This window comes from Dunckerocampus dactyliophorus, chromosome 8, assembly GCF_027744805.1.
Source record: "Dunckerocampus dactyliophorus isolate RoL2022-P2 chromosome 8, RoL_Ddac_1.1, whole genome shotgun sequence".
NCBI lineage: Eukaryota > Metazoa > Chordata > Actinopteri > Syngnathiformes > Syngnathidae > Dunckerocampus > Dunckerocampus dactyliophorus.
Genome location: NC_072826.1, coordinates 10122685 through 10146253, shown reverse-complemented (window position 1 = coordinate 10146253; position 23569 = coordinate 10122685). Strand labels below are relative to the sequence as shown.

Genomic DNA, 23569 nt, shown 5'->3' with positions numbered 1-23569 from the left:
TTTTTTTTTAGTATTGATAAAATACTTCTTTCACAGTTCCTCCTCAGAGTCAAGTCACCTTTTTACATGTCATCCAGGAGGCGCTCCTGGTGCTACTGGCAGAAAACTGTCCAAAGTCACTGAAGAAAACACAAATGAAGGCTCTGCATTGGTGTGTCTCACGGAAATACAACACATGGGCGGCATATGTCCAAATGTTCAATGTTGGGCTGTTCAATCAACAGACGTGTGCTTAGTTCACTTCTTTTATTGTCAACATTGTCCTCGTGCTGCCAGGTCACTCTCTGTCTCTTTCCAGTGATTACATCATTACTACTATTCTACAATAAATATATATTTTTGTTAGCTTCATAGATTTGATCTACTTCACAGACATGACATGTTGTGTTTTCTGAATGAGTCACTGTTTGTCAGACAACTGAAATAAAATCCTGTTTACAGTTATGTTGCACTACAACAGTGCCGTTGTTTTTGCACTACTGTTGTTGTGCTCTGGTTAAATATAAAATATCAACTATGACATTTTTTTTTGTTGTTGTTTTTGCTTCACCCCATCGCCGTATTGACATATTACTGTTATCGTGAGCCATGTATCACGAATGGAAAATAGTTTAATGCATTGAATAATATATGTATGCTATTTCTATAGTAAAGTTTCCCCTTTTTGCTACAGATATCATGATGCAACAGAGTGGTTTTATTCTTTAAGCCGTATTGTGACACTCTTGGTTACTCTGCGTTTCTCACCCCTAGGACACACAAACAATTGTGCTGCAAATTACAGTAATCTCGACATATCCGCATAACATTGCTCTTCACTTCAGATGTGAAATCAATGTGCCTGATTTCTGATGCACATTGCACAGGACAAATGCAATAGATATAGGATTTTATGTTAAGTGGAGACAAAAGAAGCCATTATCTTGAGACGAAACTCTCCTGGAATCAACAAGAATGTCTGCAACAAAATATTAAATACCTTGGCTGGAACACAAGTTGGTCAAAGTCTAAAAATATGTTATGTCTCACACAAGACGATCTTTCCTGCTTTCGCCCCTAACAACAATCCAGCAATGTTTCATAATGTCTACTAAGTGGCGACTTGCCTTGGAAGACTGTAGATTAGACAGCCTGAGACGTGAGACAAAACCATAATCAGAGTGTAACAGAGATGGCAATGCATGCCTTCAGCAGCAATTATACTGGGATACTGAAGTCACTAAATATCACACTGACATAGAGTGGAACCTTGGTAAATTTGCGTGCCCCTAGGGTAGTGCTTCTCAAATAGTGAGGTGGGCCCCCCTGGAGGTGTGTGGGGAGGTGTCAGAGGGGCATGAAATAAAATTTTGTCAAGGTCCGTCAGTGTCCTTATTAATGCTCGAACGATGCTGGTACCAGCAACGCATACAGTGGTTTGTAGAGATAAATAAATATGACAGGTTCTCAAAAATATTTCACATCAGGGGCTGCGTGAAAAACATTTCTGTAGCCTAGAGGTGCATGACAGAAAATAATTGAGATCCACTGCCCTAACGTGTACAATGTACAATTTGAACATTTCTGAAAACGCCCGCCTCTAGAATCACAAAAAAAAATCATAAGTCAAGAAATTTCTGTCGCCTCTTGGATCTTCCCTGTGAAGTTCTGTTAATAACTGATCATAATGGCCAAAGCAATGGCTTCTAGTCCGCCATGCCCTCACCAACACTGTCCGTGCATTCTTTTTCTAGTTAGGGTTATGCCTTCTTCCTGCTCTTTCCTGATCTTTCTACAGCTGCGAGATAATATAGAAATACATTTTCTTTTCTGCAATGAGAGCGTATTCAACAGCCTGCTGTAGCGTGGCATCACGCGGGACAAAGCGGGACCAAATAATGCCACAACGGCTTCACAGATATGCAAAGTAGTGGTGACATCGCATACCCATGCGGGAACGTGCGTACTGTGTCGTACACTAGACAAAAACAGTAGTTGACTTCTGTGTAAATACTGAAAGTGAGGTGTAATTCACATTTGAACCACTAGATGGTAGATGGTACGGAGCGTTCACAATGAACTTATCAACCCAGTTGAAATCGTGGCAGGTCACCACTCCACATACCAGTCTTACTCACAGTATCATAACAGAAAAAGCAGCAACGCAATAGGTAGATATCAACAGACAACACACTACCAAGGAATAATGCAGAACAATAACCAACAACTATGTGATCTCTGAAAGTGTAACTTAGCAGCCATTTACAACAACAGTCAGCAAAGCACACTGGTAAACAGGAAGTGCTTCCAGCGACGCAACCGTAGGTTGTTTAAAATGTATGCCATACAACCATATTGGATGGTTGCATTTCTTTTGCAATGTACCAAGTAACACTGTCTGTGAGCCGGCACCATTTTGCACCGTTTTGTTTTTGCCGACCAAACGCCTCAGTAAGTATTGACTGTCGGGACGAAGGCTCCGCTGCCCGAGCACCTCCATCGGTAGGTTTTTTTTTCCCTGGTTGAGAATATTGTCCGTGTATTCCTACACCGGGGCTGTCGGCTGTGGCATTCGCCTCAGAAACCATCGCTTCTGTGCCTTCATTCATGGTAGCGTATGATGCCTCTGGAAGCTAACTGCAAACCCTCTGTATCCACTCATGAGTAGCCCCGCTTTCACAAAGAGGCTGAATGAGAGGAGGGCTCACTCTCTCCGTTCATTCCACTATAGAACCAATGCGCACAGACAGATGCAGAGTGAACCCTCTAGTCATCCAGCCTGTGTGGCACACAGAGACGAGCAGATGAAACACTCACACGTACATGCACATGTCAATTTATCAAGGGCGTCATAATTATCAACCTGTTTTTTTAATGGTTCGATTACATCGATTTATCGATTATCGTGACAGGCCTAGTAACACGTCAACTGCGTGTGCTCTTTCTGTGTTCATCACGAATGCAGTTCATTGTGTTGTTTTATTATTAACTTTTTTTTACACTTGCGTGACAGAAGTTATGATGTTACTTCCCCTGGGTTTTGAGTTGAAAAGGAATTATACAAATAGTCAAGCTATGAGTGCAAAAATTGACAGTGTTTATTGTGTATACTGTAATGTTTGTGCAACACTCATCTCTGTCACCAATAAACTGAAACAAAGGCAAAATACTGTCTCTAGCTTATCTCAGTCATCATGGAAAGAACACTTGGGGCATATGTACTGTAGCTCTCTTATTATTGATACCAGTAATTTCACCTATTTATGACAGGAACTAACAGAGCTGGTGTGGCAATAAGGTAGAACAACACCACACAAAAGCCAATTAAACAAGAAGCAGAACACGTTGTTCCACAGTAAATCAAAGACGGTCAGCACGCACGCAGACCAGTTCCACATTTACTTGCGTCATCTCGTTTCCGCATAAAGTGAACCCAATTTGGTTTCATATGTGCCATAACTTTTTAAAATTAAACTAAATGACGTGTTGCTCTAAGCAGGTACTGTAACACAAACAGAATTAGGTGGGATTTACAAAAGTCACTGATGATTTAATATGTACACATTCCTTGTGAGCCACAGTCTACTCGGGTGGCTGAAAAATGTAGAGTGAGCCTGGGGACCCCTGTTTTAAATCAAACTATGTATGACCTCAACATCTGATGATAACGATAATGATTAAGCGGTTAGGAGAGATGACAGGCTGGTGGATTGTGGTGTCTAGTAAATATTGAAGTAGTAATATATTGTGGACGGCAGTCGTTACATGACATGTTATGACTGTTTTAATCGCATGATGTGATTTCATGTTAAGGTGTATATGATGCCACCAAAGAGGCCTTCAAAACACAGCACGTGGGGGGCAAGTGATATATGCTAGCGTATGTTAACGCTAATGCTGGGGTCGGGAACCTTTTTGGCTAAGAGAGCCATAAAAGCCACATATTTTAAAATATTTTCCGTGAGAGCCATATCATATTTTTTACATTGAATACAATTAAATGTGTACATTTTTTAGCAAGATCAACAAATTTAGAATAAAATAAGTCTCGGAATTTATTCCTTTTAATAACGCTGTTATACTGAAGCTAACCAGTAGTAAATTAAATACTTCTTACCATTAATGCCACTTGTGGTGCTGCATGGTTTTGCACGGTACTCCTTTTCAGCACTTGCTGTGCAGAATTAGCAAGCGGACTATTTGAGCAAAGGAGGGAAGTTTACTTCTTGACCTCTCAATGACCCGTATTATCGTATAATATTCGAGTTTTGATGTCTGACCCAGAAAATGCTGGGATTGGATCTCGCCACCTGCATTGCAGTAGAAAATATAAGGCTGGATTAAAATGCATCTGAAAAGTTTTGTATTTTCTCAAATTAATACCTTTTGTGTCAAAGTGAGGCCTTGGGGCCTTTTGCGGCCTGCGGCTGTTTTATTGGCCCATGGCATATTCTAAAAACAGCAAAAATTGAAAAATCTGCAGTAATTTTACAAAAATAAAGTCAAAATATTCAAAGAAAAAAGTTGTAATCTAATGAGAAAAAGACAATTTTAATAGTATAAAGTTGAAATAATAAAGAAAGATGTTATTTTTACATTATGTTAAGTTACATTATGGAAAAAAAGTCATAATAAAACAAGAAGAAAATGCACAACGATTATTTGCGACAAAAGTTGAAATAATTGGGGGAAAAAACAGCAGGCAAAAATGGGGGGAAAAAAGCAAAGACCGAAGTTCATACGAAAAATACATTTTTTCACCTATATCACAAAGCTGAGATGCAGTTCTTGAGAAATATATAACGTCATATATAAATATAAAAGTGGCCCTTGCATCCTTTAATTTTTCAGTAAGTGGCCCTTAGTGGAAAACGTTTGGACACCCCTGGACTCTGTGTTGTGTTAAACTACGGCAAGCAGAAACATATTTAAACTATTTTCCCATAAGTACGCATGGAGGGTATAAAGTGTTTTATCTCATTAGTCGCACAAATTAATCGATAAATTACTCAATTGCTAAAATAATCAATCGCTGCAGCCCTAAATAGGATGAATAACAGCATTAGCAATGACATATAATTCCGTTTCCATTCTGTTTAGTAGAGAGAGGCTGCCTTAAACCCTGTGCATGTTCTTTAAAGGGGAGCTAAAATGCACACTGCAGGAATGTTGACAGCATCTACTTGAGCATTTTGACGCGAGATGAGGTCACGTGCATGTTGAGAATCACTTTGTGTATCAAACCAGACACACACACACACACAAGCACACACACTCCCCCCCCCCACACACACACATATAGAATGAGTGCCATAACAGGATTTAGTGATGACTAAGAAGATTGTGCCTCACCTCAGGATAGTGAGTCATGGGGGTACTACAAAGAATGACATCATTCTAGAGTCATCACTGTGCTCTTTTTGCAGCCTCCTATTCAAAGCCCTCACTGTGCATGATGGGGCCTACTTAGTGCAAATCACGTGACCTTCTGGTACTCTACAGGCTGGCTGCACCCAACTGGAAAATGTATAATGCATGCAGAGCACAGACGTAAAGTGTTGGCTTGTTCGTGCTGGGATAGAATCATGGTGTCCTAAAGTGGGATCATAGCTGACGAGGAGGCCTGATGAAGGCATGCACATGCACGTCACTACTAATAACGCGGGCAAAAGGCAGTATCATGGCTGCACATTTTTAAACAGAGCCAACTTGAAAGGTTCTAGAAGCAAACAGGTATTAAAGGAAAGGGCAGCAGTAACGACAACGAGGCGTGCACGCTTAACTCGTAACTATGACAAGGTAAACACAAAGCATCTGCAACTAATGCTTACCAAACCGAACCATAAGCACCGGAGCCGACGGGCGACAGGTTCTGGTACCGCTCCGGGACCTCCCACATTGTCTTGTTGAGCTCCTGACGATAGAAAGTGGGTCTTTCCTTTTGCGACATTCTTGCGAATTTAAGCAGGCGGGGCGGGGGGGGGAACTTGTGCCCTCTGGTCCCCGTGTAGCACCACCACAAGACTGGGCTACTGTCCGTTGAAAACTCGACAAAAACTGCCACTGGACGCCCGTGATGCAAATTGGGTTCCGAAGAAAGCACGTCAATGCTCGGTGCACCTCGGTGGAGGAAACTTCCTCTTCTTAAGGCGCCGGGTCAGGTTGGACAAGCTACTGCTGGATTATTCTCTCTTTCTTGCTCTGCTCGGCATGCGGAAACATGAGCGCGTATTTCTCTGGGTCCCAGCGCGCTCCCGGTGCGGAAATCTCGCGAGAACGTCGTCACCATCGCGAAAACAAGGGAGCTCCGCTCAGTTTGGCGTGGACAGGGCGGGGATTCTCCCTGTCAATCAATTCATGGTGTTTTTTTCCTTCTTTTTCTTGTTTTCCTCTATCACTTTCCTTTGACTGTTGCAATGACGTCATTAAAAAAACATTGACATGCAAAGCTGTAAATAAATAATGGCTTAGTGGACTCAGGTAAGCATTAAAAACATGTAACGTTTTATTATTTTATTCTTTCACTCTTTTTAAGTGTTTTATCACCGTTTTAATGGACTTCAGCTCAATCCAAGGTCGTATCTGTAACAAATATTCTGTATAAAAAACACAGAAAAGCAATAACTGAACACTAAAGATCATAGCACTTACAGCAACCAGTGAAATCGCTTGGATGTTATTATATATGAATTATATATTGACTCCACATTGTAAATTATATTAATTTCCAAAATGTACAAACTTTCAATAGATGGCTTTTTTATGCTACTGTAATGTTATATGTGTTGGGCTATTTCAGTTGATTGTTTTGCTGGATTATAAACTTACCCAATAAAGAGAATTTTCAATGAGTGTTGACTTATTATGAGTAGCAACAGCATTATTTCCATCAAAATAAATCTGAAACAGGATTTTAGCCCCCACAAATCTGTTTGTTTCTTCGATTATGATAAAACTGGCAAAGGTTGCACGTTACAAGACAGTTTATAATCTATCCACCCATTTTCTATACCGCTTGTTCTAATTAGGGCCATGGGTGAGCTGGAGCCTATCGCAGCTGACTTCTAGCAAGAGGCGGGGTATAACCTGCTTGATACCGCAGCCAGTAGCAGAAGTTTCTAATATAATGATATTTAATATTGAACTCGGCATAAAATCTCAAGTTTGACTGTATACATCAGTTAGTGAAAATGTCTCATCCGACAGCAATATTAATATTTGACACTGGTATACCGCGTATTCCGCAAAATCGCTGTTTGTTCAGCACTGACAAGCAGCAATATGAACCAGAATTCATCTATCCATTTTGTAAACCAAGGCTTTTCAAAGTGTGGCACAGTAACCCTCTTCTCAGATAATATAATTGCTTTGTGGCGTTTTCTGCTCAACCCACTCTTGCACAGTAGAATATAAAAATCAATTAAATTCAAGTTAGCTTGGCAGGTTTGAAAACAATTTATTTTTCTCGAGCTGCTACGTATCCCCTGAAGTCATCTGGCACCTCCCAGGGGCCCGCCTCACAATTTGAAAACTGTACAGTAGCTCAAAAAGTTGTGAACGGTAAAGTTGTAAATGCAAAAATCCACTTTACAGTGATGGCTGAGAGTTTTTCCAAGTGGAAATCCAAAATGTGACTGTTAGTGGGGCTAATGACAATAAGATTATAAACAGTTGATGTCCACGATCAGTGCAAATGACTTGACTTATTTGTTTTGCAAATAATTGTGCTGACTAAATAAGGCGGAAGTGACATTTACTTTAACTGCTATAATTATTTCCGATGTCTCATGGCCACTGAATAATGACTATACACCACTGACACAACAAAACAGTGGTAAACCTTTTATAGGCACTTTAAAAAATGACCTTTTATAAAAATAACATCGAGACAACTTGTTTTGCTAGCATTTTACTCCAAATTGCATTGCACCGCTTCCTAATCTTTCAATGAAAGCATGAAATGGCCAGAAAAACACTATCATTCTTAGATGGCAATGTAGTTCTATTTTCAGGCATATTTAACAAACGTGTTGGTCCAGTTCTTACATGTAGGCATGTCACCACTTCCATTCTGTAAATAATTACAGACACACAGAATTATCCCATATGCAATTAGATGGGCTGAGTTAGGCAAGTGCGAGAACCTGTCCAGACTATTTCAAATGCACAAAAAAGGCGCAGAAAGATCTGTGTGGGGGAAAACAAAGACAAAAAGTAGTGTTAAAATATATCATATATTAAGATTTTTACCCACCCTTGAAAGAAAAAATACAGAATAAACATAAGAAGCAGAACTGATCATTTTTCATTTGAGAAAAAGGGATTTCTGGCAAATGTTTACTGGTTGTAAACGTCTAAACGAAATTCAAGTTGTTTACAGGTTCAAAGAAACATTTTACGCATTTTGAACACCATTGTCATACCTTCAGTATAAATAATTACAGTATGTGCTTGAAGATAACAAAGAGTGTGAGATGAGAACCTCTTTCGTCTGTAATCCTCTGTAATAAAACTATGGGCTGGATTCAAGATGACCTCATCTGTTGAGGGAAAGGGTATGCAACCCAGCCACCAAAAGAGGGCATCACTGGCTCCCGAGTAAGTCTGTGAGGCAATGTGAAGTCATGGGTCAAATAGTCCACATCCATGTGTCCTGTAAGGATTAGGCATGACCCTGCCAAGTCCAGCCCCCGCTTGCATCAATCTAGTCTGGATGAATCATTTCAGAAAGATCAAATAGAAAGCCATGACCAGACAGGATAGTGCTACAGCAACATGGAGCCGTGTCCCAATGACTGCAGCTACAAAGAAAAGGAGAGAGAATCATTATGCACCATTTTGGTTATGTCATACCGCTCACTAGAAATACGAATGAAAGTACTTCAGGGTGCATTTGGATTTCACTTTTAAACAAATCTTCCGAAGCGTATGTCTATATTCTCAGTCATCCAATCTGAAAAAGTTCAATTGAGGCAACTGGACTCCTCTTGTTTATTGAGATTCCAAAGATAATATATATTTTTTCACATAGTGCTCAACTGTAGAGAGTAAAAAGTGGGAAAGGCTTTATTTGTACATAAGCATTTTTATATTACATTTTCTCACATGGAATAAATCCATTCTAAAAGCTCTCAGTGCAATAACTTTCCTTCCCCTGCTTTCAGTGTGACACACTATGTCAGTCATCAGATTGTTGTCCCCCTCCCTTATTGATCAGTCATAGTAAAGGTAATTACAACCCCCCAATGCACTACTTTGTATTGTATGTACTTTATTGATCCCACATACAATACAAAGTGCTTACTTTCTATTTTCATGAGGGGAAAAGAGGCGTCTATTCAAGATACAGAATTTACAATATATTCAATAATTTGGGAATAATAATAATAATGATAATAAGGTAATTACAACCCCCCCAATGCACTACTTACTATTTTCATGAGGGGAAAAGAGGTGTCTATTCAAGATACAGAATTTACAATATATTCAATTATTTGGGAATAATAATAATAATGATAATAATGATGCTTCTGCTATGCAAGAAGGTGATGGTGAATCCTTTCAAACCTTTTACAATAAAAGCAGGCCGTGTGACTGATTTGCACTATCTGCAAAATAAACATTGATAACATATGACTACGATTATCTGTGCTATAATTATACCGTGAATATTGTCCGAGTGACACTGAGGCATTCTTACCTTTGTAGAAAACTCCCCACACTCCTTTCTTCTCCGACAGCAGCCAGCCGTTGAGGCGGGGAACCTTTTTGAAGTATGCACACGTGCAGATGAAGAGCAGCCCAAACACCAGGATGCCATCGAAGGAGTACACTATGAACGAGGAGCGGAACATGATGAGACACGATTTGTAAACCTCATAATACATTGAAGACGTCATAGCACCACAGGTTTAAGGTTTGATTCTCATAAATTTTAGCATGTAATGTACTCTGTCTCTTAGGGTTTCTATGTCTGTGGTCTACTTGGGGCAAAAAACATTGCTATTAACAGCTGTGGCTGTAGGCAACCTTATGTACTTTTTACAAACACAACAAGATGACACTAGCTGTATTTAATTTATCATGAGTGGTCAGGATCTGTCAGCTTTATCTACCTCTTCATGCACTTTAAAATGTTTGCGCTATTCAGCATTTTACACTTGGTATATTGTTGTTTACATCAGCTGTGTTAATGCTGGATGCGCAGTTTGTTCTTCTAGGATTACAACAATGGTTCTGTTGCTGCTTTGTTGTGCAATGCACTTGTTAATAACCTACCACGTTGTCAGAGTGCCATTTTTCTTCCCACTTTTTAATCCACTTCAGATCTTTAGAGTTTTCACACTTCAGAAATAGCACCGCTCTCCTCTTATCACCTGCTTCCAATTTATGCCACATCCTCTTTTAGGTGTCGGTAAATAACCACCCCAGCTACGATTAGAGCATTTACGGTAGTTTAACATTGTTTAAATGTTAATAAGTACTAAGTTATGAGTAACCAATTACGTTATGGTACAATTGGATACTTTTATACAGTCCAGTGAATAACTTTATAACGTTATGATTTTGAAACACGAGATACTCCTCGTGAAGGGCACATTAATCCAATAAAATGTTATCGTTCTGCATGACAGTGGTCGTGGAGAACTATTTAAAAGGCTTCTCTTTAACTGACATTTAAACACATGACAACGCCAGCTGTTGGAAGTAGCATTGGTGGTAAAGATGTATGGTACATACTTACTAACTCTATCACGAACAGCAATGCAGGAAACACCCATTAGCATCTAGCCCGCTGCTCCAATACCATATTTCAATTTAGCGTTGAACAAATTCGATGACACCACAAAGTACAGATTTTTAATCCGTTTGTTTAACGTTTGGTCTATGACGCTAAATGAGTTCAGCAGCATTAGTTTGGATATCTAAACTGTGACTGTTCCCGGGCCACGTCTACAGCTAACTTAAGGTTAGCTTTCATCAGCTACGGTAACTTGCATCTTCTGTTCTGCTGCTGACATTTGTTCGTAAGTGTAGAAATAAACAACACTTACCATTTGTCATATTCGCAGTTGCTTTTTGTCGATGTTACGTAACTGCTAATGTGCGTCAATCAGAAAGCCATCGTGTGTTTTCAAAGTGGTAAGCTAATCACATCTACTAGTTCGCAGTCCCTGGGTTGACATTTCCGGTTCTAATCGTTCTTCTACGGGTTGTGTTCACTTGGCATCCATTGCGCTTGACTGCCATCTGCTGGAATTATTTATCAACAGCAACCTGTGTCGCGCTTCTTCAATTAGCCGTGTTAAATATTGCATTTTAAAGGACAAAATTGTACTGAAACCCAACTATAAAAGTTACTTTTTGGTATGAAAATATTTACTTCGTCACGTCATCTTGACAGTTGTTGACGTCAGTGTTGTTGACGCCTTCTGACTTTGCAGGGGGAAGATTACAAATACTAATAACCCTTGTAACTCAGTTCCTAGCAGCCATGTTTTAAAATGCGTGCATGGTGACGCTCAAAAACGAGCTGTCAGGGCAAAAATGACTAATTTGAGTAGGCTTGTGTTTTCGGGAACACAGATCTTTGAGTTTCTTGTTCCAATTTAGAATTATTAAATATTTGTGCAAAGGACAATGAATGGACTTGCCGAGTCTCTCCTAAAATATGATTGCCCAGTTTTAGTTCCCAAAAGCGCAGATAAAAAAACAGCAAAGGTGAGTTTATTATTATTATTATTACAAATACATCATATCTATACCTATAACATTGACATAGCGATAGCATTAAATGCACATTCGCCAGAGGTATAATGAATCCCCAGCTGGTCCTGACGCTGTCATCAGTGTGTGAATAAACTTGAACTTTTCCTTCAATGACGCTGAGTCATAGTCATGCTTGGTTTTAACTCAAACTCCTCAAGATAACTAAGCATTATTATGCTTGCAAAGGCAGAGTTTACAAGTTCTTGCTGTGGCCAGTGAGTGTAAAATGTATGATGGAGGTAATTCAGTTGGAATATTTTATTAGATATTGGATGGATATTTTGAAGTAAACTGTGACAACGCTCCAGCTTTGTATGTACTGCACGTGGTTATGGCATCTAGGTAGTTATAACTGCGTCTTAGGAACTCTGAAACAACAAGTGGCCTGACAAAAGTGACATGACCAGGAAAAAGGAGTGAATTAAATATAGGACTAAAATACTTGTCACGACAGGGGCGTCCTACAAAAGCCCCCCTGAAGTCACAACCTCAGCGGTCTGCACGTCCTCGCATATCCATAACAGCTACCCTTCAACACATCGAACAGAAAAATGAAGACATCGTTACCTTCATGTTTCCACCCAGGTACGATCATTCACTCAGAAACCAAATTGCTCCTCAATGTCACCAAACATTCATGCTTCTGTTTATTTTGTCTCCCCCTGCCAGAAAATGGATGGAGGGAAACCAAGAGTGGTTGCAGAGAGTGTCCACAGCACCATCCACTCGACTGGATGTGGTGAACCTGGAGGAGGAAATGGACAGGAAGCTGCTTGAGCAGCGTGCCATGGACACAGGCATCTGCCCTGCGAGAAGACAGTTATACACCCAGTGCTTTGGTATGCGCGGTCATTCATCTTCCTTGCCACATGCCATTGTGCAAATGTTACAAGCGCTTTTGTCATTTTGTCTCATTAGAAGAGCTGATCAGACAAGTGGCCATCATTTGTGCCGAGAGGGGTATCTTGTTGTTGCGAGTAAGAGATGAGCTCCAAATGACCATTGCTGCCTATCAGAAGTTCTATGAAAGCAGTATGATCTTCGGTATGAGGAAAGCGCTGCATGATGAACAGGAGAAGGCAGCCCTGCAGGAAAGGGTAAGACTCTTGAGTCAGTGTGTCTGAACAGGACTTTTGGCAATACAGTAGATTGTTGTGTCTCTTGTGTAGATTTCTGATTTGGAGAATTTAAAAGAGGAGCTGGTGGAGCAACTGCATCATCAAAAAGTTAAATGTGTGGAAGTGAAAAAAACGGCAGAAGAAAAAAAACAAGCGCAAGAAACTAAGCACACGGAGAAGATTCAGCACCTGAGGAAAAATAACCAGCAGCTCAAGGTGATGCATCAGGACAGTATGCCAAAGTTAACTATTGTATTTTAGCTGTGTGGCCCATTTTCACATCCCTATTTGTCCTTTTACATAGACCCAGCTGGAAGGAGCCCTCACAGCAAAGAAGTAACTTCCCAGATTGCAGTGCGTCACCCAATTAACTTTTTTTAAACATTTGACTTGAGCATCAGTAGGGGAGATCCGCTGATGAAGTTACATTTAGAAATGAAAAGGTACAGAGCCCCCGTGGTGGGGGGACATGGTGAAAAAAGATCAAGAGAGAAACAAAAAAGCAAAATCTTGAGAAACTATAAAAAAAAGTTTTTCGAAATCCTGAGAAACTTTTGAGAGATCCCGAGAAAGTTTTGCAAAATCATAAGAAACTTTTGCAAGATCCCAAGAAAGTCTTACGAAATCCTGAGAAACCTTTGAGAGAACCTCAGAAAGTTTTGCGAAATCGTGAGAAAGTTTTGCAAGATCCTGAGAGACTTTTGCAAGATCTAGAAAAAGCTAAGCAAAATTTTGAAAATGTTTTGCGAGGTTCTGAGAAACTTTTGTAAGAGCCCCAGGAAGCTTTGGCAAGATCCTGAGAAATTTGGCGAGATCCCCCGATAGTTTTGTTAAATCCTGAGAAAGTTTTGTAAAATTCTGAGAAAGTTTTGCAAGATCCTGAGAAAGTTTTGCAAATTCCGGAAAAAGTTTTGTGAAATCTTGAAAATGTTTTGCGCGATCCTGAGAAACTTTTGTTAGAGCCCCAGAAAGTTTTGCAAACTCCTGAGAAAGACACTTTTGCGAGATCCGAAAAAGGTTTGGTAAAATCTTGAAAATGTTGTGCGAGATCCTCAGAAACTTGTGCGAGATCCAAAGAAAGTTTTGAGAAATTCTAAGAAGTTTTGCGAGATCCTGACAAACTTTTGCAAGAACCGGAAAAAGTTTTGGAAAATCTTGAAAATGTTTTGCGAAATTTTGAGAAACTTTTGCAAGATCCAAAGAAAGTTTTGCAAAATCCTGAAAAAGTTTTGCGAAATCCTGAGAAAGTTTTGCAAGATCCTGAGAAACTTTTGTTTGAGCCCCGGAAAGTTTTGCAAGAAATTGAGAAAGTTTTGCAATATCCCGGAAACATTTTAATGCTTTTATTTACTTCTGGTATATCCCGGTCAGTCAATAACGTTTGTAACGATGGAAGACACGCACCAACGAGAGAGCTTTAAAAAATGTTATTTTGAGATCGGTCTCAAATATAAACACATAGTGTTTTGTTTACATTGAACTAATCTCAGAACCATCCACAATACTCCTGTCACTACAATGTCATATTAAAGTAGAATAAAAATATAAATATGCACAAATGGAGGAAGACAATGGCAACAAACTGCTTGTAGTTTCAAAAATCCTCATGTTATGCCTCTTTATTCCTAGATCTCAAATCTCAAAATAAAATTTGTTACAAAACACCGACTGACCTGGAAATACCGGAAGTAAACAAAGGCTTCAAAATGTTCCCAGATCTCGCAAAACCTTGAGCTCGCAATAGTTTCTCGGGATTTTGCTTTTTTCCCCCATGTTCCCTCTGGAGCTCTGTAAAAAGGTATAAGTTCATCGATGTCAACATGAGAAGGTCAATGATGAACATTCCACCTTTATCAAAACAATCCATTTAAAGCTACCTTGTACAGTATACAGTATATGGTATTTGTATTACCAACAAAATGAAAATGAATGTGATTGCTCTTTAAGCAGGAAAATAATACATTTAAAAAAATGCTTTTAAAAGAACAAGTTTCTGACAGTATTATGTGACTCTTTTGTGACATCTCTGTATTATTTTACACTGTAAAGCAACGTTTACCTCGTCTCAAATGATTCTTTCTCATTTGTACCTCCTTCTGTGACTCAATGCATCACGTGCAATGTTTGGGACTCATCAAGGCTCATTGAGAAGCTGTGCAAGGCATTGCAAAATGTACCTTTATGTACCATACAATAAAATGTACCTTTATGTAGGCTTGCATACAGTTTGAACGCAGATGGAAAGTTACAATTCATCATACATAGTCATCTAAATCATCTTTTAAATAAGTAAAATACTGCCTGTAGACTCACCTATTGAGTGTGATCTCGTTTGACCTTGTACATGTTTAAATACGTTGATCATGTTTTTACTTTTGTATTTCCTTTTGCTAATGTACTGATTGCTGTTGTTTCATTGTTGTCTCTAAGGTGTCCTAAAAGGTGCCGATGAATAAAATGTACTATTAATGTTATTAGTATAATAGAACATTATTAATTCATTGTTGCAAACCACATACAATAAATGATGCCGGAAAGTTTGTATAACACATCTTCAAACAGTAAACACAGGAGTCAATCAATACTATTTTAATACAGTAATACATCCAGGGAGGGTCGCTTTGTACAAGAAATGTAACCAGTTCTAAAGTTGAATCTGATGGTCTAAACTAGTGGTTCTCAACTGGTTTGCCTGCATGACCCACCGTCGCTGCTCAATGACAAGCGGCGACCCACATTGCGGAATTTTTGTATTTGTATTTGTACTTTATTTATCCCACAGCGGGGAAATTCACTTGTTACAGCAGCAAGCAAGATACGCAAGTAAAGAGTACAGTGTAAAGAATGCATATTGACTACAACATGGTTCAGGTGGTGCAGGTGTTGTAGAGCCTGACAGCAGTCGGTATGAATGACCTGCGGAACCTCTCCTTCTTACACCGTGGGTGTAACAGTCTGCTGCTGAAGGAGCTGCCCAGGGAAACAACAGTGTCATGTAGCGGGTGAGAGGTGTTGTCCATGATGGATGTCAGCTTTTTCACTCAAACTTCTGATATTGTATATTGAAAGGGACTGTTTGCAACACAATGTGAGCTATGACTGCGAGACGCTGGTCTCTTTTTATCTCCAGAAGATATCCGCAGCTGTGTCGGCCGGACGGCATGTTCAGTCCCCACTCGATGCCCTTCCCCTTCCGCTCAGGCGTGACAAAGTCGCCCATAAACATGGCACATACCCTGTGGCGGCGTAACAAGCTAGTAGCGCAGACAAGAACGTGAGGTGCATTCACGGACATTGGGTCATTTTATTTTTTTACCCAGGCAATAGACCTGCAACTCACTGAAAACGGCTGCACGACCCACTTATGGGTCCCGACCTACCAGTTGAGAACCATGATTGCATAAACATTTTTTTCCAATGCGGCAATCAGCACTGGAACTTTTTTTTTTTTAGCTTGACATGCACAGTGAGATCACAGTGAGATGAACTTGAACATCGGGAAATACAAATAAAAGCAGTTTGTGGTTAAAACACTGAATCTGTGAGTTGCTACACTGCTGCACAGTACTGTAAAGTATAAACATGCTGATCATATCTGCCTGCCATGGAAATGTCATCACACAAAGAAACAGGAACGTTCAGCACATTCAGTCATATTCCCTTTCACATTCTGTGCAATCCCACTGACGGGAAAACTTGTGTACCATTCTTTATAAACGGGACATATAAAATGCAAACTCGTCAATTCAACTCTATCCCGGCATGACAACCAGTGTGCTTACTGCATAATAAATAAAAAATAAATACAATTGCTTTCACAAATACACAAAATATATACTGTAGGCAGGTAAGAATGTCCTACTAGGCTGCATGACACTTAAAATAATAGAAATAAGTGTACAAATGGTAGGGATTAGGTGTAATAGGAGAAAATGAGGGAAGTCGCCATCAAAAAAACTGCGCTGACATGACAAGGCCAACAGGTAAAAAAAAGGTGACAAGGCAGAAGAAGGCTTGCAATTCAGAGATGAAATGGCTATTTCTGTACAACACCGCATCATTAAATACTTTTGGTACTAGATTAAACATGTGACATCAGAAAAACAAGAAATGCCTGAGAAAGAAATGAACTGAAACCTGTAGAACACTAGTAAATGCATCATAGCATATCCTAGCAATTCCCAGACAGGCAAATATGCCCCCCTAGTGGCTGTGAGCAGTATTGGGATGACAGAAGAGGAATGTTTGGGCTCAACCGCGCATTTTGTTTGTTGGTCGTGTTCAAATACGAGTGTACTCTAAGAAATTGCACTGACAGAATGCAGAAAGAGGTTCAGTCGCCAAGCTAAAATACTGTAAGTAAACCAAATTTTAAAAATTAATTAAGGACTAGAAAACACTGGTTAATCCACCAGAAGTTATCACAGGAGCTATGCAATATGTGTGAAAACAAGCATAAAAAACAACAAATTAACAGACTGTCACTCATAAAATGGCCATAGGTATTTATTTACTTAACTGCAGAGAGTGGCAAGCATTTATCACTTGTACGGCAATCAGAGGGAGACCTTTATTTGTATAAATGCATTTATGTAATAATGTTAAATATTATATACTCTTTGCACAGATAATGATAATTACAATGTTACATACAGCGGAACCCCGGTTTTCGAACGCCCCAGTTTTTGTGTGATTCGGTTTCTGCCGAAAATGTTTGCTGTGGTTTTCGTACACAGTCTTGGTTATCGCACAACCTTGCGAATAACAAACCTGTCCGTTCGCCCTGGACCGTATCATTCAGCGGAATCGAGTACCCAAACAAAACACCTTACATGTTGGCGACTCACTGTTTTATTGAGTCGGACTGCTAAATAACGTGCCATGGGGCCAAATAAAGTTGCATGTGCCAGCAATTTCATAAAGAAGGTGAGGAACACAATTGAGTTCAAAAAATAACTCGAGCGTGCCTGATCTCGCCAGGATGTACGGGAAGTCTGCATCAACAGCAAGTTCCATCCTAGAGTGGAGGTCTGTTGTCAGTGAGACCGGAGTAGATGTGCTTTTGGTTTAATGGCAGGTTGCAGCCATGACTTTAAAAGGATGCGCTGAAACAGCAACCATGCTCTATCACGCACTTTCCAATTTTTCAAGCGAGCCGTCGGTTTCGGCTTCGCTCGATCTGAGGCGACCGGAGAACAAGGCAGGTTTCACTACGTGGTCTGCCGTCCGCATAAGAAGCAAGCAGCTTTGCTATTGCTAATTCAACCCCCACTCCATGTGGAAACAACATACTGTATCATCTACGGCTCAGTCTGCGTACACATTTGTACCTAACTTATGTTGCAAAAAGAGCAGCTCACAAACGATAGTGTTGTAAAGCGGTGTTTTGTTTGCCATAAATGTATGTGACTTCATCTGTTGACGTAAACAAAATTGTGTGAGAACACAGTCGTTGTCTGTGTGTTCTTGGATATAACAATGCTGAGACGTTGTGGATGGTGGAGATCGAGTCAAGTGCGGGCCGCCTTCTCTCCCCTCCTCCCTCTTTGCTCCTCACGACTGCTCGCCTCACCGTCAACAAGAGTACTCAGTAAAGGTAAACGTGATGTTAAATGTATCCATTTCATTCGTCATTTTTGATTATTTCACATTATTTTCTGAAAGTAAAGCTAGAATTGTATGCTTTAATGTAGTTTTGTTATTAACTGTGGGTGTCTGGAACAAATTCATTGGATTTACATTCTTTCCTGTAGGAAAAATTGCTTCGGTTTAAGTACGTTTCAGTTTTTAACTGACCTTTTGGAACAAATTAATGACCAAAAAAAAAAAAAAAAAAAAAAAAAAAAAAAAACGAGGTTCCACTGTATTACGATACAGTATGCATTAAATTCAATCTAATCCTTATTACAGCCTCTGTCGCTCACTGACTGATCGGTAGTTCTTCATTTTTCTCAACACCACTTTTTTTTTATTGCACTCTTAAATCCACTCTAAAAGATTTCTACAACAGATTGTTTTCTTCCACAGGGGGAAAAATAAGGCATCTACTTGAGGTGCTGCATTTAATTTATTCAGGTGGACAACACAGCTGTGATTCAGTGGGGCACGGCGTCTATTTGAACGGAGGCAACTCTTTGGGGGAATACGTTAATCTGATTTAACCAGATCTACATTCTGATTTTGCTGGATTCGTTCAAAAAGAGGAAATGTCAACTTAACTTTAAATATATTTTCATTAAATCCAATCATTGTGTGGTTTATGTTAAAAGCTGCACTGTTTTAAATGATCTTTTAGTGTAAACAAAATGAGGGAAAAGTATCTGAATTGGAAGCCGACTTCAGCTGAGCGCAAAGGAGAGAAATTAAGGAACGCCCTCCTTCCTCTGGCAGCATTGTGATGGGGGCACACTCCAGTCGTACACATACGACAGTCGCAACTTGACTTCCTCCTTACAGAGCCTCCCATCCCGCTGCAGCGTCTGGTGCTTCTCCAGCATGTCCTCCAGACTTTGCTTATGCGTCACCAAGTACTTGTTGTTGCAACCGCGGGACTTATACTCGGTGTCAAAGCGTGGGTCGTGCGTCCGCCTGACATCCACCGGAGCCAGCCAGGCGCCCAATGACACATCCTCACTCTGCCACATCTTTAAGTAGCCTGCGTTAAGATGCACATATCGTACCAGGTCGGATGACAGGATGTAGCCGCCGCCCAGGGCGTAGGGCAGATAGTAGTCACAGAGTTCCCAAGTGCTTTCCCGCCACTTCCCAGCCGCCTTCACTCGTCCTCGACCTGAGAAGAAGCCCCAGTACAACCGAGTGGGTTCTTTTGCCCTCAGCTCCTCTTTAAGGAGGTCCAAGCGAGCGAATGTATCATCATCTGCTTTGAGGACAAACTTGAATCCCACGTTCTGGTCCAGCCAGGAGTACATGTGCAGCAGTTTCATGGTCAAGTTCTCATAGGAATCTTTCAAATCAGGTAGTAGGAGGAGATCCTTGTGTCGTCCTTGTTCTGTGTTCAGGTTCTGAAGGTCTTCATTTGAAAGTCCCTGAGTTCCTACAACAAACATAGCCAGAACATCAGAGTCCCGCTTGGCCAGCCATGTGCTCCTAATGATACTTCTACGCTCTGTGTACTTGGGCCCCGTGGTGATGAGGACCACAAGGAATGCTGACAAGTCTTTGGAGGAGGACGATTGATCGTGCTGTTCTAGACGAGGAAGTAAAGCACTGGCACGCGGGGCTAAGCCTGGTGGATCTGCATGACCCTGCTTCAGTGTTTCTGAGGTACATTTGGCCAAGAAGACGAGAACCACAGCAAAGGTGCACACAGTGCAGAGGACCAGAGCGGTCTTGTGGCGGCAGACTAGACGTACCAAATTCATGGTGCTGAGCCTGTCAAACAGGAAAACACAAAGCGTCTGTATGATTATGATGAAAACCTAATAGCAAAACATGTCTTTGGGACATGGGGTGTCCTCTGTATTTTCCCGACTATAAGTTGCACTTTCTTTCATAGTTTGGCTGGTCCTGTGACTTATACTCAAGTGAGACTGATACAGTCGTCCCTCGTTAATTGGTTCCAGGCCTGACAGCGATAAGTGAATTTCTGTGGAAAAGGGTTGAATGTCAATAAATTCAATGTTAATAAATGGAATATTTTCGTATGTAGAGCATAGAAAACCTGTTTATGACGGGTTTTTAACCATTATTAGAGCTCTGCAGACATGAAATAACACCCCTATAGTCACCTTACACTCCTATTAGTTTTTGTTTACGCTAAATTGCACAACTGTTATGCACAGGTTACCGGATCACTGCAGGGACACAAAAGACGGCGGGCGCTGTAAGCATTAGTATGCTACCAAACAAACTAATTCGCCTCCCAGAAGGACAAAGTCAGAAGCCAAAAACTTACTACAGTACTTCCACACGGAATGGGAGGAGAACTTGTTTTCACTATCTCATGTCAGACATGCCATGGCTGACTCCATGCAGTGTTACAGTAATGTAGTCTAAGATAATGTCTCTCCAATGTAACATTACTGATTGCCAGTGACCAGAATACTACATATGAATTGTCTTTCAATTTTTTTTTTAATAATAATAGGCCACAGTCAAGCACAAAACAGCAATCATTTGTTAATTAAAAAAAAAAAAAAAAACTGTGACATGCCTCCAATGTTAGCTAAAAACCCTCACAGGACTGGACTTACAGTATTAAATTAAGATGTATACTATTATGGTGTATTATTAATATGATGTACTATTAGTGTTCATTATGTATTATCACACTTCAAATTTGACATGATCTGTCCCATATTTATTTCTTTATTTATTCTTATTTTTCTTGTCTTTCATGTCTTGCCTTGGTTGTTTTATTCTATTTTGTGATTTAAGTGATGAAGTTCATTATGACATTTTTGCAGAGTTGCTGGAAATGTGAAATTCTCTTGGAGAGCAATAAAGTCTCTCTCTCTCTATTTATCTATCTAGGGACAACTGCATATCAATATGCATATCAATATAATATAATTTTATATATATATATAAAATTAACATGAACGCATACTGACTGACATGAGCCAAAGGGTGAACAGTACTATTGACAGCCATGAGAGTGCGCTCTATGCTTGTAACAACAATATGCTGCTCCTATCATTCAGTTGTGAGGAATGAGATCGTGAGCTTGGTGAACTTTCTTAACTTTCTTACCGGTAACTTGCATGTTGGACTCACTGGATTGTGATGGTAATGTAGCCAGTATCTTTTTTCCCTCTTCATGACCTATTTTTTTGACTGATGTAACTTATACTCCGAAGCAACCTAAAGTCTAGAAAGTACGGTAAGCTCTTCTGCTCTTGAACTGCACACGCTGCACACAAAAGGGTGACAATTTGTTAAAACATGCACTCCTTCAATTTTGCCAGTGCTGTTAATTTTCTGACACATACACCACAAAGGTGCACTGTTATTAAAGCCCAAAGTTTGACGCTAGAAGTCAGAATGACATTCACATGACACTATGTAAAATTGTGAGGGAAATACAGTCGTTCCTCGCCACATTGCGGTTCCAATTTCTCAGCTTCACTCTATCACAGTTTTTCAAACATATTTTAATTAATAAATAATGCTGTTTCATGGTTGAATGCAGCCTATTAGTAAAAAAATGCATATTTAAGTAAATATGACCTATTTTTTGCCTAAATGAAGCAATTTCAAGCAAAAAATGGCTAAACGAACTAAAATCCAAATACAAAGACGGTGCATTCAAATTGTGAATGTAGTGTAGTCTAGTGAATGTAGAAAAACAGGCTTTTATTGCAGGTTTAAAATATCTCACAACAGGCACAATAATAATAACATTAAAAAAATAATAACCACATGGGCTACTGTGGCAGCAGTAACTCACGCCGAGCTAAAACTCAACTCTGAACCCCCGATGTCACTTCCTGTCCTCCGCACATCCAGAACACATTTACTGTGACACACACGAGCACGAGTTGTATTTGTATTAATTGGCTCGTTTTCCGTTATTACATCTACTATACTGGGTAATATGAATGCAAAGGTTGTTACTGCATGTCAAGAGGGTCTTAAGTATGTTAAATAAACGTATTTAGAAGATTATAAACAGGTTTTCGATGATGTAACTACGAAATGATTCCATTTATAAAGAAAGAATCCTACTTTGCCGAAATTGACTTATCACTGTCGGGTCTGGATATAATGAATCACCATAAACGAGGAATTACTGTATCCAAGTGAAGGTATTTGACATTACCGCAGCAAACGCCAACCTGCAGAGCAGACATGGCATCTGTAAAGCTGAACTTTATGGTGGATTATATTATTTACATTTGCCTTGCTATTATTGCTAAAAACACATTTGTACAAATTAAAGTTCCAGGGGTGTGGGTGTCACCAGGGGCGCCGTACAGAGGGAGAAAGTTTCAACATTTCCAAAAAAACAACTATTTGGTGATAACAGCTGCCCGGGGGGGGGGCCCAATGTGATTTTTTTGTCATGGAACCCAGAATTAACCACTGCAATGTTCCCTTGCTGTGTTGTGTTTATATATGGGTGGCAGATAAACGCTTTAGTTTACACCAGTAATTGTTAGCTTGGCTACATGCATCTCTTACTTTCTGTTCTTCATATCTGTGTTACACATAAATCTATAGCATGGTGCGAAATGTGTGTGTTGGTTACCTGAACAGAAATGTCTTCCGTGAATATGAGAAGCACAGTGGGCCGAGCAGCTTTGCCAAAGCTAACGTTGACGTTGGCTACCGAGTCGCAACCCCCTGCGCACTCCGTGAACTCCTCCACGAAAAGCAAAAATACACATAGTGCACATTTTTGGTTAATACAGACAGAAATGTGCTGAAATAATCTACGGATAAAGAGAGCTAAAACAAAGTAGTATACACGCCGACTGACCGTAGTGAGACAGACATGGATGTTTTCATTTTTTCTCTAGTAATGCAGGTAGGCTGTGCAGAGAAAACCGGAAACTGATCCCTCCCCCAAAAAGCACACACATTAGGATACAAATAAGACAAATTTTTTCTAATTATAATTTTAGATTATTTCGTTTTTTGGATAACAAGTGTCTTTTAAAAATGAAAAAGGAAAGGGGGAAATTTAGATTAAAAGTAGCACACCGCGCATGCGCGTTACCCAATGAGACATGTTCTCGATG

At 39.9% G+C, this 23569-nt stretch overlaps 4 protein-coding genes across 6 annotated transcripts in view; 1 reads left to right on the top strand and 3 right to left on the bottom strand.

Annotated features, from left to right (window-relative positions):
- srpk1b (SRSF protein kinase 1b) overlaps positions 1-6222 on the bottom strand; it is a 39907-nt gene extending 33685 nt beyond the window's left edge. For both annotated transcript variants that reach the window (XR_008572190.1, XR_008572189.1), the window contains exon 1: positions 5811-6222. The gene's annotated coding sequence lies outside the window, so the exon portion shown is untranslated. The remainder of the gene's footprint in view (positions 1-5810) is intronic.
- Positions 6223-7872: 1650 nt separating this feature from the next.
- On the bottom strand, positions 7873-11202 carry tmem167b (transmembrane protein 167B). Its single transcript, XM_054784643.1, has 3 exons — positions 11034-11202; positions 9680-9811; positions 7873-8780 (listed from the first exon to the last, which is right to left on the bottom strand). Exons 1-3 carry the CDS (start codon positions 11041-11043, stop codon positions 8698-8700), a joined length of 225 nt encoding a protein of 74 aa, XP_054640618.1. The 5' UTR covers positions 11044-11202; the 3' UTR covers positions 7873-8697.
- Positions 11203-11563: 361 nt separating this feature from the next.
- Positions 11564-13304, top strand: LOC129186396 (axonemal dynein light intermediate polypeptide 1-like). The gene is made up of 6 exons (XM_054784642.1): positions 11564-11700; positions 12203-12333; positions 12418-12587; positions 12667-12845; positions 12918-13082; positions 13171-13304. The coding sequence occupies exons 1-6, from the start codon at positions 11620-11622 to the stop codon at positions 13204-13206; spliced, it is 762 nt and encodes a 253-aa protein (XP_054640617.1). The 5' UTR covers positions 11564-11619; the 3' UTR covers positions 13207-13304.
- A 2136-nt stretch (positions 13305-15440) lies between these two features.
- On the bottom strand, positions 15441-23516 carry b3galt6 (UDP-Gal:betaGal beta 1,3-galactosyltransferase polypeptide 6). Of its 2 annotated transcripts, XM_054785693.1 has the most exons (3): positions 23308-23516; positions 23077-23190; positions 15441-20258 (listed from the first exon to the last, which is right to left on the bottom strand). In XM_054785693.1, the coding sequence occupies exon 3, from the start codon at positions 20246-20248 to the stop codon at positions 19229-19231; it is 1020 nt and encodes a 339-aa protein (XP_054641668.1). In that variant the 5' UTR covers positions 20249-20258; positions 23077-23190; positions 23308-23516; the 3' UTR covers positions 15441-19228. The 2 variants fall into 2 exon arrangements, with proteins under 2 accessions (XP_054641668.1, XP_054641667.1); XM_054785692.1 differs by having other exon boundaries at positions 23077-23516.
- Positions 23517-23569: the final 53 nt, after the last annotated feature.

Coding starts and splice junctions, on each gene's coding strand:
- tmem167b (XM_054784643.1), bottom strand. Junction 8,781..9,679: donor GTGGGGAGTTTTCTACAAAG/GTAAGAATGCCT, acceptor TTTTCTTTGTAG/CTGCAGTCATTGGGACACGG.
- LOC129186396 (XM_054784642.1), top strand. CDS start 11,620: ATGAATGGACTTGCCGAGTCTCTCCTAAAATATGATTGCCCAGTTTTA. Junction 12,846..12,917: donor AGGCAGCCCTGCAGGAAAGG/GTAAGACTCTTG, acceptor TCTCTTGTGTAG/ATTTCTGATTTGGAGAATTT. Junction 13,083..13,170: donor AAAATAACCAGCAGCTCAAG/GTGATGCATCAG, acceptor CCTTTTACATAG/ACCCAGCTGGAAGGAGCCCT.
- b3galt6 (XM_054785692.1), bottom strand. CDS start 20,248: ATGAATTTGGTACGTCTAGTCTGCCGCCACAAGACCGCTCTGGTCCTC.